Source organism: Mus caroli, chromosome 12 (genome assembly GCF_900094665.2).
Source record: "Mus caroli chromosome 12, CAROLI_EIJ_v1.1, whole genome shotgun sequence".
Taxonomy (NCBI): Eukaryota; Metazoa; Chordata; class Mammalia; order Rodentia; family Muridae; genus Mus; species Mus caroli.
In genome coordinates, this window is record NC_034581.1 from 108,781,631 (window position 1) to 108,795,327 (window position 13,697).

At 38.1% G+C, this 13,697-nt stretch overlaps 1 pseudogene and 1 gene segment (V, D, J or C); one reads left to right on the forward strand and one right to left on the reverse strand.

The window, feature by feature from the left end:
* The first annotated feature begins 1,838 nt into the window (after positions 1 to 1,838).
* Positions 1,839 to 2,298, forward strand: LOC110306481 (annotated as a pseudogene).
* Positions 2,299 to 9,717: 7,419 nt separating this feature from the next.
* Positions 9,718 to 10,276, reverse strand: LOC110306612. The segment is given in 2 exon segments: positions 9,718 to 10,058; positions 10,163 to 10,276. Coding segments are annotated over 2 exon segments (387 nt in total).
* Positions 10,277 to 13,697: the final 3,421 nt, after the last annotated feature.

Sequence of the window (13,697 nt, forward strand, 5' to 3'; positions counted from 1 at the left end):
GAAGGTATATTATTATCAAGTTGAAAGTGGTTTGCTGATTGTGGAAATTCAGGACTTATTAAGGGGAATTACAGTTGAGTATGATCAAAACACATTACTAAATGCTAAAGGTGCAACAAAAATTATCAAGAAAAATCACATTGCTTATAGAAGAAGGAATGGATAAAGAAAATGAGAATTTAGTAAAATACTGTGATGTGGTCTTGAGATGAAGAAAAAAGCTGTCCTGTGATAGAATAGGGTTGACCCTGTCTAATTTGTACTAAGTAAGAAATTTCAGATACATGAAGACAAATGCTGCCTGAGCTGAGTTAAATGTGACATGAAATGGAGAAAATCCTGGAATGGAGAGCATTGTGCTCATGAGATGCAGAGAGGAAGAGAGGTGACAGAGGAAATGTGTAAATCCCAGCTGAACAGGACAGACTGTGCAGACAGTTTTACAGTTAAAAATTGTTTACTCACTATATATTTAATATTTGTGCCAGAAAATTTTATGTAAGTCAGAATGTTAATTGCCTACCCCTCTGTTTCCACAATATATTTATACATTAAACAGAAGGTATTATTAATCTAAAATTACTAATTTACCAATTTATGAATTGTAAACAGCAACTTTCAAACACTCATGATTATATGGAAGTATGTTGTTAATGTCTACTGGATTTTCTCATTTCAAATGATACATGAACATAATTACCGAATTCATCATATTTGTATGCTTTACACATGTGCATGTTGCTTTTTTTTTTTTTACTTTTTGATTCAACTTAATTAACTTTTTCTTCTCCCCTAACTTTTCTCAGAATTTTTTACGCAGTTTCATGTTTTTTTCTGTCATCTAGAAAATAACTAAGAGAGACATTCTCAGCTTTTGTTGTTGTTGTTTTTGTTGTTGTTTTTACAGTGAAGGTAATTCTTCAAAAATAAAGCTGGAATTTCAGTGGCTCTTGAAAAAATGAGCTGGCTTTGTCATTGTTAAGGTTATAACTGATATCCATGTTATCCATGATGGATTTAGAGAAAATGGCTAATTGTGTGTGAGAGATTTTCTAGGAGAGTAGATTCCACTTCTCATGAAATACAGCATGTTCTCAGATGCATATGTTCAATACTTTTCTAAATGTGTAATTCCATCTTCATGTCCTGTAGAAAACAAGAACCATGTTCAAAAGGTCTGTTTCCATATAGACGCAGACTTTACCAAATACATAAATTTATATAAAGTCCTACAGTGAACAATGATGAAGGTCATGGAGTAACAAACTGAAGTACCCAAAAGAAGAGGGGATCCTATCTGAAATGTGATGTGCACAGTCCTCAGGGAGAAGAGTGGAGGTTTAAGACTTATTAAGGTTTATGAACCATTCATCCCCATCTCACTGTGTATTTTCCACCAAATACAAGTAAGTGCTATCGAGAAATCTGCCCAAGACTCTCCATTGGAACTGAAACAAAGAAATAACGAAACAGGGTGGGTTGGTTTGAATATGCTTAGACCGTTGGTAGTGAGATTATTAAGAGGAATGGTCTTATTGATGGAGGAATATCCAGAATATAAATGGGAAAATCATGAGACATATGGACATTCCATGCACAGATATCTGAAAAAGAATCTAACTGATGATAATCATCTAACCTTACACTCAAGAATTTAAGAAGATGCAAAGCAGGTTACAAACCACACATACACTACACACACACACACTCAATTCTACACACTTCCATTAAAATTCAGAAGGACATCAACCCAAAGGTCTCCTAATGTAGAAAAATAATATACTCTTAACAAAAGACAGGAGGTTCCAGCGCGCGGATGGCCAAGCTGGCAAGTCGGGTTCCAGGTCCATGAAGCCCCCGGGAGGAGAATCCAGTGATCTTTTTGGAAGTCCAGAAGAAGGTATTCCTTCAAGCAAGCCTAATAAGATGGCATCTAATATTTTCGGACCAACTGAAGAACCTAAAGACATACTCAAGATAACAAATCCTCCAGGAGGCAAAGGAAGTGGGATCTTCGATGAATCAACTCCTGTGCAAACTCGACAACGTTTGAATCCACCCGGTGGGAAGACCAGTGACATATTTGGGTCCCCAGTCACTGCCACTGTGCTTCTGGCACACCCAAACAAGCCCAAGGATCATGTTTTGCTGTGTGAACGTGAAGACTCTAAGTCTGACCTGAAAGCTGCAACAGACTCCACACCCAGAGGAGAGCAGGGCGACAAAGGAAGCTCAAAAGAAGTAGAGCATGCAAAGATACTGGAGCCCACACCTACAGTTGACAGTCATGAGCCCTGACTGGGGCCATGACCTCGCTCCCACAACAAAGTCCTGAACCCACCAGGAGGCAAATCCAGCCTCTCCTTCTATTGAGAAGCTCCTGCTCTGCCTGTAACCAGACCAGACAGAGAGAGAGTATTGAATGTTAGTGTTTCCTTTAACTCAAATGAGCTGGGGTGGGAGAGGGTTTGTCATGCGTGTGGGGTTGACTGCTCATAGGCCTTGTTGTCATGGGCAGAGCTGCACAGAGGAATGCCAAGATATACATTGTGGGGTAAACTGGGATGCTCTGGTCCCTCCTCTCTAACTGCTCTCTATGAAACACATCTGTAAAGTTGTGGGGAAGGCAGAAGAGCTGGGCTGTTAACAGAAGGATTCCAGGGTCTTTCTTGTCCTTGTGTTAGCAGGCTGCTGGCTGTTGGGCATCAAAGTATGGTTTGGTTGAAAAAAAAAAACCCACACTACTCTCACTGTGGGCTGGAGGAGACACACACAAACAGAAACTCTTAAAGACAAAGTGGAGTCTGCACTAACTAAGCCTTTCAGGAAATGCCTATCACTAAATGCTTCCCCCTCTGAGATACCTCAGAACCCTAATGTGTCCTCTCCTTCCCCCATTATGTCACTCTGTAGTATTGAAACATGATTGCTCTTTTTGGTAGCAGTCAACAGGAAATCAAGCCGTTATTCTCAGTCCTGTCCTGGGTGGAAGTTGTTTTGTTTTGTTTTGTTTTGTTTTGTTTTATACACCAATCTTCTGAGTTGTCCCATACTGCATCTAAAATCATGGCCAGGTCTGAGGTAGCAGCCTGTCTTCCTCTACAGTTGGCTTAGTTCCTGACATGCCAGATTTGCATATGGGTTGTTCCTTTTGTTTGTCTCATCAGCCTTAAGCATAGGCCTTAGTTCTNCACCTGTGAGGGGTTCTCCCTGTTCATGGTTCTTTCTGTACAGAAGGTCTCTGGCCTCTGCAGGGCCATATATGTCCAGGTATTGGGTGGGTTCCTGTTCTCCTGTCTTGCTTTGTTCCTATAATTGGGAGGAAAGCCCACTGAAGGATGTTGGGTTCGTTGGCTGCTTTACCAATGTATGGAAAGGTGTTTTTAGTGTTAGCTTCTTATAAATACCTGTGCATTGCTTCAACGCTTAGAAAAGTGCTACTCTGTACACCAAAGCACAGAGCTGCTTTTAGAAAGCTTTAGACTTCTTGACCTTGCTCATAAACAGTGCTCCTTAAGCCAGGATACTAAGTGTTTTGGCAGTAAAATCAGAACAGTCACTTGACAGCAGAGGTACAGTCATGTCACTTCCTGCCAGGCAGATGTCCCTGGTCAGCCCTGGGTGGGGGGGGGGGTTCCTTCTTTCCCTTCTGGTGCGCATCTGTGGAAAGGGCTTCTGAGTGGTACTACTTTTTCTTCTAGTGCCTACAGAGCGCTTCACGGTAGGTGCCAAAAATGTCCTCAGTAAATCTTAGAAAAGTGGCAATCCTGCAGCCACACACCGACACACCGACCTACAAGTGCCTGCAGGAGGCACCTGCTGGGCTCTGCGTCCTACCGGGTCTGTTGAGGGCTCTGACCGTGGCTTTATCAACCAAAGAGTTTTCCTCTTCAGATGCCCTGTATCCTGAAGCCAAGTAACAGGTCTTACATGTATCTAATTCTCTAACAACTCAAATGGTTTGTGGTTCAGTCATCATGAGATCTATTTTGGAATTTAGAGCATTTTTTTCCATTTAAGAAAATGTCATAAATGATGTTTACTTNATTTAGCCCAGACACTAACTTTTTTAGCTTATAATGAAATAATACAATGATAGAGATAAACCTTTTATAACTGCTCTCTCAAGTAGAAAATGATTTGTGAGTTCCAAATTGGATTGTCCTGAGGAATCTAGCATCACTATGCTGATTCTGCTGTTAGCCCTATGAGAGAAAAGCTTCAAGCGCCACCTGCTGGCCTGGATGGCTGAGAGGATATGGGGACCTGAGACAATGGTCCACAGCAGTGGCTGCCTTATTCATCTCCCATCCTTCTATCTTCTGCTGTAGCTGGACTCAGTGTGAATTTGTAAATTAGTGCCCAGCTAAATCCAGTAATGTACAATTGTCACCTACATTAAGATTAAAACTTTTTTTAAGTGTATCTGGTGCCAATATTTCTCTATCGCTGTCTCAGAGCAAGGAACCTGCCCTTACATTGTACTTATTTATTTATTTTATTTTTTTGCTTTTTCGAGACAGGGTTTCTCTGTGTAGCCCTGGCTGTCCTGGAATTCACTCTGTAGTCCAGGCTGGCCTCGAACTCAGAAATCCTCCTGCCTCTGCCTCCCAAGTGCTAGGATTAAAGGCATGCGCAACCACCGCCCGGCGATAATACAATTTTGATAGGAACATTTTGCTATTTTTTATGAGGCAGAACTGGGTATAATGGTTGAATTAAACTTACTAACCACATACAAAAAAAAAAAAAGACAGGATAATTTTCACAGGAATCAAGAGTGTTATTAACAATCAACAGATGACAGGATCATATAGCATAGCCTCAGCACAGTGAATAAAGTTAATTATCCTTGAACAATCCCTTCTCAGAAATTCAGACATTGACATATTTTGGATCAGAACACACATTCCTCATCATATGCTGTATAAAGGTGACCATGGTAGGCTGTATCTGATCAGAAGCTCAAGTGTACAAAGAACTATATAGAAGAGGAGGTGGTAAAATGCCTTTGTAATTCTCTTAAAGTATAACTACCTTTAAGAAACTAAAATACTGTATCAGGTAAAAGCAATGCTAAGCACCTAAGATGTGTAAATAAGCACATCAGGATAAACAAATATCTCACTTCAGCAAAGGGTGACTCCCAAAATGTTTATCTCTCATTACCAAACCATATAAGTACACACACACACACACACACACACACACACACACACACACACACACAAAACATTGAAAATGTAACTAATGTATAAAGCAGAAACAACAATAATTTTATACTGTAATGAGATTAAATGAGGAGTAAGGTAGGATACACAGTTCTTGAATACATGAAAGCAGTTAACATGGAATAAAATAACACAATAACATTTAAAAACATCAAGTGAATCAGAAAATTTGATAAGGAAGGATCAATTGAATAATTCATCAAACACATGCATTATAGCTGCCTAAATTAAAACAGGTCTCAACAGAAAAAAATAAGAGATGGAAGAAGAAACACACATTTTTATTCTTGATTTTAATGCAAGTTTATCACAGTTAAGATTTCTGGAAATGCCACAAAACACCAGGTAGGAATGATTTTTCAAACTAGTTATATGAAAAATATGAAATGCAAAGTAAGTGTTTGTCAAAATATAATTCCTTTTAAATGTAAACAGAAAGAATAAAGTACTAAAAACTTATACAGTGAAAATTCAGACTAAAAAGACCAGAATTCATACTTCAGTTCAAGATGACATTAACAGAGAAAACCACTATCAACCAGCATGGATTATCATTTAGGAAAAAATCCTGCTACCCCAAAGAAAAAACATTTTACTATAGTCCTCACATAGGAAATAGTCCTACCACCCTAAGAGCTGGAGGAATGTGCAATACTATGTGTTCTGCTAACAGATACTCAAGCAGAGATCTCTCAGGAGACCATCAATTAGAATATGGTCATAAACCTTGGTTGCTTGCACTGTGATCACTCTCAATTAAGTGGTTGCTACCTCTTTCTCTTCCTCCTCCTCTGGCCTTGATCTGCCAGCAAGAGACAGGCCATCTTCTTGGTATGAAAGGTGATATCAGAAATTTTTTGTGGGAATCCAGGTAAACTTAGGCTAATCCTGTGGGTCAACATAAACAAAACCCCTCCAGGTTGTAAGGAGGGGATCTGGTACCTTCCAATTTCCATCCAAAGGATCATGCTATCATACTAGGGTAGGGAGCATTAATTTTGGTGTATGACAATGGCGGGAGATAGGACGTGTTTGGTATTTTTGTAGATGACAGTATAGCATAGTCAGAACAATTGTTAATTATACATTAGGGTTTAGATGGTTGTCTTTTGTTCTAGAAGTTGGGCTTTTCAGGTTTGAAGTGTTCTTTCCACTATTTCTTAGCTCTTATGGTATAGTGACTAATTTCCCATTGTGTACAGGTGTTGAATTGAGTGAAGGCAAAGTCATTATCAGTCTTTGTCTTTTGAGGAATGCCCATGATGGTAAAGATGGAGAACATATGATGAATTAACCTTTTGAGTTTTCACTCTTTGGGGCTGTAGCCCACATAAAGTGTGAGTATGTATCTTTGGTAATGCAAACCTTTTGTCTACTGAATTAGGATGTATGGATTACATTGCTTTTCCATAAACCATTGAATTTAAGGCCTCAGCAATTATTGTCCATCATTTATAAAGCTGGGGTGATAATAAGGGATGCACAAGAGGAACAGGTTTTTATCCTTTAGAGTTGAACACGCTGATGTGGGGAGAGCAACTATAAAGCCCCTTTATATTTGTGTGTATGTGTTAATGGAATTAGTCTGCCTGCTCATTGGAGCTTTTGCATGTTCCTGTTGAGGTGGTTTGGTCAGTGAGGGCATTTCCTTTGGATATAGGCCTGGCAGGCGACTATGAGATCGGACATGCTGGATATAGATGGGGAGGCTCATTCCTGCAAGAAGCCAGTGTGAATAGAGGGGAAAGTCAGCTGGCATCTAGTTTGACAAAGAATCTTGACAGCCAGGGAAACAAATTGACAGAATATACACTGTAAAAGCTTAGGAGCACCTTGACTTCCTTTAGGGCTAGATAGATAGCATATACAATTATTTATATTAGGAAGAGTGATGAGGAAGCTCTCTGAATTGAAGAATAAGGGGTTCATCCACAGGGGAGTAGGATATTACAGCTGCAGCCTCCCTTTTTCTTCCATCAGTAAATATTGAGGGGGCTCCAAATATTGAGGGGGCCTTTTACAAAATATTTTGAGGGGCATCCATTACAACAGAGGGAGGGCAGAGTTCCATTTTTCATCATGGTAATGTCAATATGTCCTGGAAACCCCATTAAACTGATAGGTGATATTTGATTACCTATTGAGCATCATAGAGGAAAAGGGGGGATGACAAGAATGTCAGGTTCTTTTCCTAAAGGTTGTAGTGCTCCATACCTGCCACTTTTAATCTTCCCACAAATGTAGGGAAGATATTAAAGATAAGGAGGTGTATGGACACTGTTTTGTCATATCTGCCAAGAGCCATGTCTTTTAAGGATATATTGACAGAATTTAGAACTTGGATTGCTTCAGGGGACAGAATCCTATGGGATGAGAGCCTTTTATCTCATTTTAAGAGGTTGACAAGATGTTGAAGGGTGCTTATGGGAAGAGAAACTTAGGAGTTTAGCCAATTAAGGTTAGCCAAAAAGTTCTGGTTTATAGCCTAAAAATGCAATGGGTAGAATAAGTTTTATATCGTGAGGTGTTACTTTGATTTCTAGAGAAGATAGTGAAGGAATTAAGTGATCTTGAAGTTGGGAGGAGAAGTGGAAGAATCTACCCATAGTAAGATATTATCCATATAGTGATATATACTGTGCCCTTTTACTAATAAGGTTTTAATGCAGTGGCCAAAGCCTCTTGGTAAAGGCTTGGGCAGTTAGATATTCCTCAAGGGAGAATGGTACATTCATGTGGTAAGACTGGACCAGATTTGTTAAAGGGGGGGTGGGTGGCTATTTATAACACAATGTGTTCACCATCTCAAGGGTGGAGAGGGATAGAAGAAGGCAGTTTTTAATATCTATTTCCAATAGGTGGACATTGTCAAGGGTGGCTGTGTCATAGCAGCACCCTTTTGGGGGAGAACCCCAGACTCATATGGTTTTATTAATTGCCGTTAAATTTTGTATTAGTCTCCAGCCCCTTGAGCTTTTATTTTATAGTGAACACAAAGGTGTCCCATTGACTGTAATAGGTGGTGATGTGTTGTAGTAGAAGCTGCTCTTTTACTGGTTGTGTGAGGTCTTAAAGTTTGTCCCTTTATAGAAGCCGCAGTTCAACCCAAATGATTCCATTGGAAAGTCAAAGTAGAGATTATGAAGTATAACAGTGGCCCTGAGAATTAGAGAAGATTGGGGAGGTGGAGGGAATTAGAGTTTTCTACGGTACAGTTTTCCTTACAAGGATTATCATCTATCCTTATGTAGTCTCTGTCTGTTTGGGTGGTAAGCACTATCTCTAGTCAGTGATCTTTCTTAAGAAGATTGTTGGTGACATGAACTTAAATGGGGTGTATTTGATCAGCAGCTCCATCAAGGTTGCCCCATCTGTAGGCCTGTTTGTTGAGAAGTGCACAAGAGAAGATCCTATGCATTTTTTAAAACACAAATTGCAGGAAAAATTATATGGTTATTAATTATTCTATACATTAACTTAGAGATCATAAGCTTTTAATTATTTATTAGCAATTCTTCAGGATATTTTTGTCAGATTCATTTAAAATACAGTACGACATTGACTTAGTATAATCTAAGATCCATTGGTACAAAAAATAAAAATATATAACGTTTGCTTTTAACTGCAAAAGAAAAGCCATTTGGAAAACCTAATACTATCCTTAGTGTTTATTATCTGGTTTACAAAGATATCTCACTGATCATACTTTTCTTCACAAAACAAATTAAGAGAATTAGATAGAAAGACTTGATTGTATTATATTAGTAAAGTAAGGCCATTGAGTTAATGCCATTAATAAAAAAATAAGACTACCATTTAATGAATACTCTGTTAATGAATTATGTCAAGATTTGGGAGAGTTCCGTATTTGGTCAGTATTTCTCAAAAAGTTTATCATAAAACTGAATTTAAAAAAATACTGTAATATAATATGTATAATATAAATAGGATTTTATCAAACTATAGAAAATATTTTTCATGAACACATACTTAACATGTTATATTTTATTTAAAGTAATACTTTCAAATACAAGTATGACAAGTGCATTGCTGTAATAATTTTCCAATAATTTTACCAAGCTCCAAAATCTTGGTGCAGAGTAAGACAGTAATCTATTTTTAAAGGTAACCTGGAGGTGTCATTTATGGTAGAAGTTCAACACATTAAATTGATGCACAAGGAGTCATAAAGCAATATGTCTAAAGGCAAACTATAATTAGAAACAAAACATATCTGTGTTTGTGTCTTCAAAATTTCCTTCTTTACAAAAGAAATTTGCACCCACATATAGTTTCTCATAAATTAGCAATTCTGTTCAGTTGTCATTTTCCAATGCAAACACTTCTTTGGAGATAAAGCATGATAAGTTCCAGAGAAAATTCCAGATGTTAAGTAGTAAAAGGAGAGGCAATGCACTCTCTTTCTCTGGTCATGTGCGCCCCCTGTTGGTCCTGAGCACCCCTGCAAGGAGATTTGTGTCTAGGCTCACACTGAAGTACCCTCACTGTGTACATCTTTTGCACAGTAATAAGTGGCACTGTCCTCAGCTCTCAGGGTGTTCATTTGAAGATAGAGGATGTTTTGGGAATTATCTCTGGAGATGGTGAACCGACCCTTAACAGATGCACTATACTCTGTTGTATAGCCATTAGCTTTGTTTCTAATCAAACCCAACCACTCAGGTGCCTTTCCTGTGGGCTGGCGGACCCAGTTCATGTAGTAATCAGTGAAGGTGAATCCAGAAGCTGCACAGGAGAGTCTCAGAGAAGCCCCAGGTTGTACCAAGCCTCCTCCAGATTCCACCAGATTCACCTCACACTGGATACCTGCAATAGTAAAGAATTTGTTCAGGAAAATGTCACACAGATCCACTGTCCCTCTTACTTACACACACTCACATACTCAGCATCCCTTGTTCCCCATAAATTACCATTTAAAAGTGCTACAAGTAGAATCCAGTTCACCCACAACTTCATGGTGACAGGTCTCTGTTCAAGGCTGATCACTGAATCTGTGAACTGAAGGCTGGGGAAATCAAGACTAGGTTCATATGGTACAGCGAGAGTCTTGGCAGGATTTTATGAGAAGGGGGTGGGTTCCAATTTGCATGTCTTCCTGCTATAACATCAACTCATGGGTCGAAGCTGTAGAATATGCAGTTATTACAGAATACACTAATGAAATGGATTTGCAGCAGGAGCACTTTTACAATATTGTTTGTTATGTGTCTGTGATAAAACTTCAATATTTTGACTTAGCCATTTCACCTTCCTACTAGCGTTATGCAGGAATTCCTTTACTTTATGTCTACATCAGAAATGATGATTATTTTATCAGTGAAAGCATTCTTACTGAAATGAGATGGAGTAATGCCACCTTTGGTTTCCTCTCTCTGATTTCTAAGAATATTGAACACTGGTTCATATATGTGTTGTACATTCATGTTTTCTTTTCAGAGAACCATCTGTGTTTAATTCTTCTCTCTGTTGGTTTTGTTATTTGGGTTAATGTTTTAGCTTAGTGTAGATTCTATCTACTTATATTATTCAAAAATATATAAGAAAGATTTTCTCCTCTTATTAATAACCACTAAATATATCAAATTTCACTAGCTATTAAGAAAAGCCAAACTAATTCTAATTTTAAATTTCATCTGGACCATTAAAATGAATAATGTATATTAAAATGTCTTTTATATGCTGCCAATGTGTGTAAAGTACAATATTTGAATGCTGATGGTGTTAGGTTAATTAGTACAAGTATTAAGGGAATCAGTGTGATGACTTCTCAAAGAACTCAAATTTAATGTGGAAAATTTAATAATAACTGATACTAATTTTGGATTAGTATCATCTTAGAGGTCCATGACCTACTGAATATATAAAAGAAATGTGACAAATATACACACTGCAATTGCATTTGTCAGTAAAGAAAAACTTAGTCAATAATCAGGACATTTGGTAGAACTGGGAAACATTATTTTTGTTTCAGGGTGGGGAATACCCAGAGGGGACCACCCCCTCAAAGGAGAAGGGGATGAGGGATGAGGGATAAGGGAGGACTGGGATGAGGAGCAGCATTTAAATGTAAATAAATAAAAAACTGAGCTGGTTAGCTAGCCCCATCCTTTACCTGGGGACCATGCTTATCTATTGGAGATGATCACTACAGGTTCTCTCTCCCCTTTGTTGGGAGGTTTGGATAATATAATCCCGGTTGGGTTGCTTCCCTGGAGTCTGGGACTCTCTTGTGGCTTCCCTCAGTTCCTTACCCTCCACTGCTGCATATTTCTAATAATTTTTCCAGACCCTCTGAACATTTTTATCTTACTTGATCCTGCCCCTCTTTTTACCCTCATTCTCCTTTGTCCCTCCCAGATCCATCCTTTCCTCTACCTACTGTGATTATTTTGAATCCCTTCCTAAGTATGATTGAAGCATCCACACTTTAGTTGTCTTCTTGTTAAGCTTTGTATGATTTGTGGGTTGTATCATGGATATTCTGAGCTTTGGGGATAATAACCACTAAGCAATCAGTACATAGCATGAGTGTCCTTTTGTGTCTTGGTTACCTCACTCAGGATGATATTTTCTTGTTCCATGCATTTGCCTGTGAATTTCATGAAGTCATAGATATGTAATACTCCATAGTGTAAATGTATCACATTTTTTGTATCCGTTCTTCTGTTGAGAAACACTTGCTTTTTTCCATATTCTGACTATTATAAATGAGGCTGCTATGAACATAGTCAAGCATGTTCCTAGTTATATGTTTGAGCATCTTTTGGGTATATGCCAAGTAGTGGTGTAGCTAGGTCATCAGGTAGAAATATTTCCAATATTCTGTGGAACCACCAGATTGTTTCCCAAACTGTTTCTACCAGGTTGAAATCCCATCACCAATGAAGAGTTTTCCTCTTTCTCTACATCCTCAACATTATCTACTGTTGCCTGAGTTTTGATCTTAGACATTCTGATTTGCATGATATGGAATCTCACGGTTGTTTTGATTTGCATTTCCTTGATGACTACAGATGTTGAATATTGTTCTAGAGCTTCTTAGCCTTTCTAGATTCCTCTGTTGAAAACTGTTTAGTTATGTACACCATTTTTAATGTGGTTATTTGAGTCATGGGCATCTAACTTCCTGAGTTCTTTGGATATTTTACATATTAGCCTTGTATAAGATGCAGTGTTGGTAAAGATCTATTTCCAATTTGTACATTGCAGTTTTGTCTTATTGACAGTCCCCTTTGCCTTACAGAAGCATATCAATTTTATGAGGTCACATTTGTCAATTCTTTCACAGATTGATACATCATACAGATAGATACATCATGAATTTCTCAGTGGTTAGGTATTTTCATGGTAAGAACTTTTGGACAAGCCTCGTGATTTCTGAAGTCTCCTCGCTGCAAGATAGTACTGATCAATGTTATGGACAAACCTTGAAGCACATTGTCTAGGAAAATGCATCAGTGTTTGGAATTTATTCACACAAGAGCCAGACTGGACAAGTCAAGGAGAGTGGCTCTGATGGTTTATTAAATATAAGCCTTTGCTATTTAGCTCACATGAATATGAAACTCAGTGTGTTAGTTGATGTTCTATAAATGTAAAGAGACACCATGACAGAAGCAATTCTTACAAAGCAAAACATTTAATTGGAGCTGACTGTAGTTCAGACATTTATTTTATTTTCATGGCAAGATCAATGATAGCCTGACAGCAAACATGGTGCTAGAGAGGTAGCTAGAGTTATATATCTGGGTTAGAAGATATCAGGAACAGAGAGTGACACTGGGCTTCACTTGAGTATCTGAGATCATACATCCCACACTCGGTGACATACTTACTCCAATAAGGCCACACCTGCCCCATCAATGTCACATCTCCTAATTCTGGCACTGGATACAAGTTTAAAAAGGGTTATTTTCATTCAAACTACCCTAACTGGTGACAAAGTCATATCAATGACAAGACTCTGAAAGTAAATAGAAGTAACCAGCTTTTAAGTATATGATAAACTTTATGTGAAAATATAAAATTATTATTAAAATTAAATGCATTTCTTAAGAAAGATATTGGCTTCAGAAAATTGGAGTTCAGTATATAATGACACTCTATGTCCAGAACTTAATAAGAAATTCTTTGCCTCTGAGAGTCGTTAGATTGTAGAAGATAAAATTGAAATTTCATCTAATAGATTCAGCATGTGAAGAAATAACTTGATATCATTACAGTTGATTTATTCCTTTTTAGAAATCAGAGTTTTGGGGAAGACCATGTTGTCAAATGGACAAGAACAATGGACTTGATATGAACCCTTATCTTTAAAAATCAATGTTTGTTTCACCTGTATTTAGACCTGTATGAGAAAATCAGATCCTCTGAAACTGGAGTTAGAGACGTTGTCATCTGCAATGTGGGTGCTGCAAATTCAATCCTGGTCCTCTGGAAGGGCAG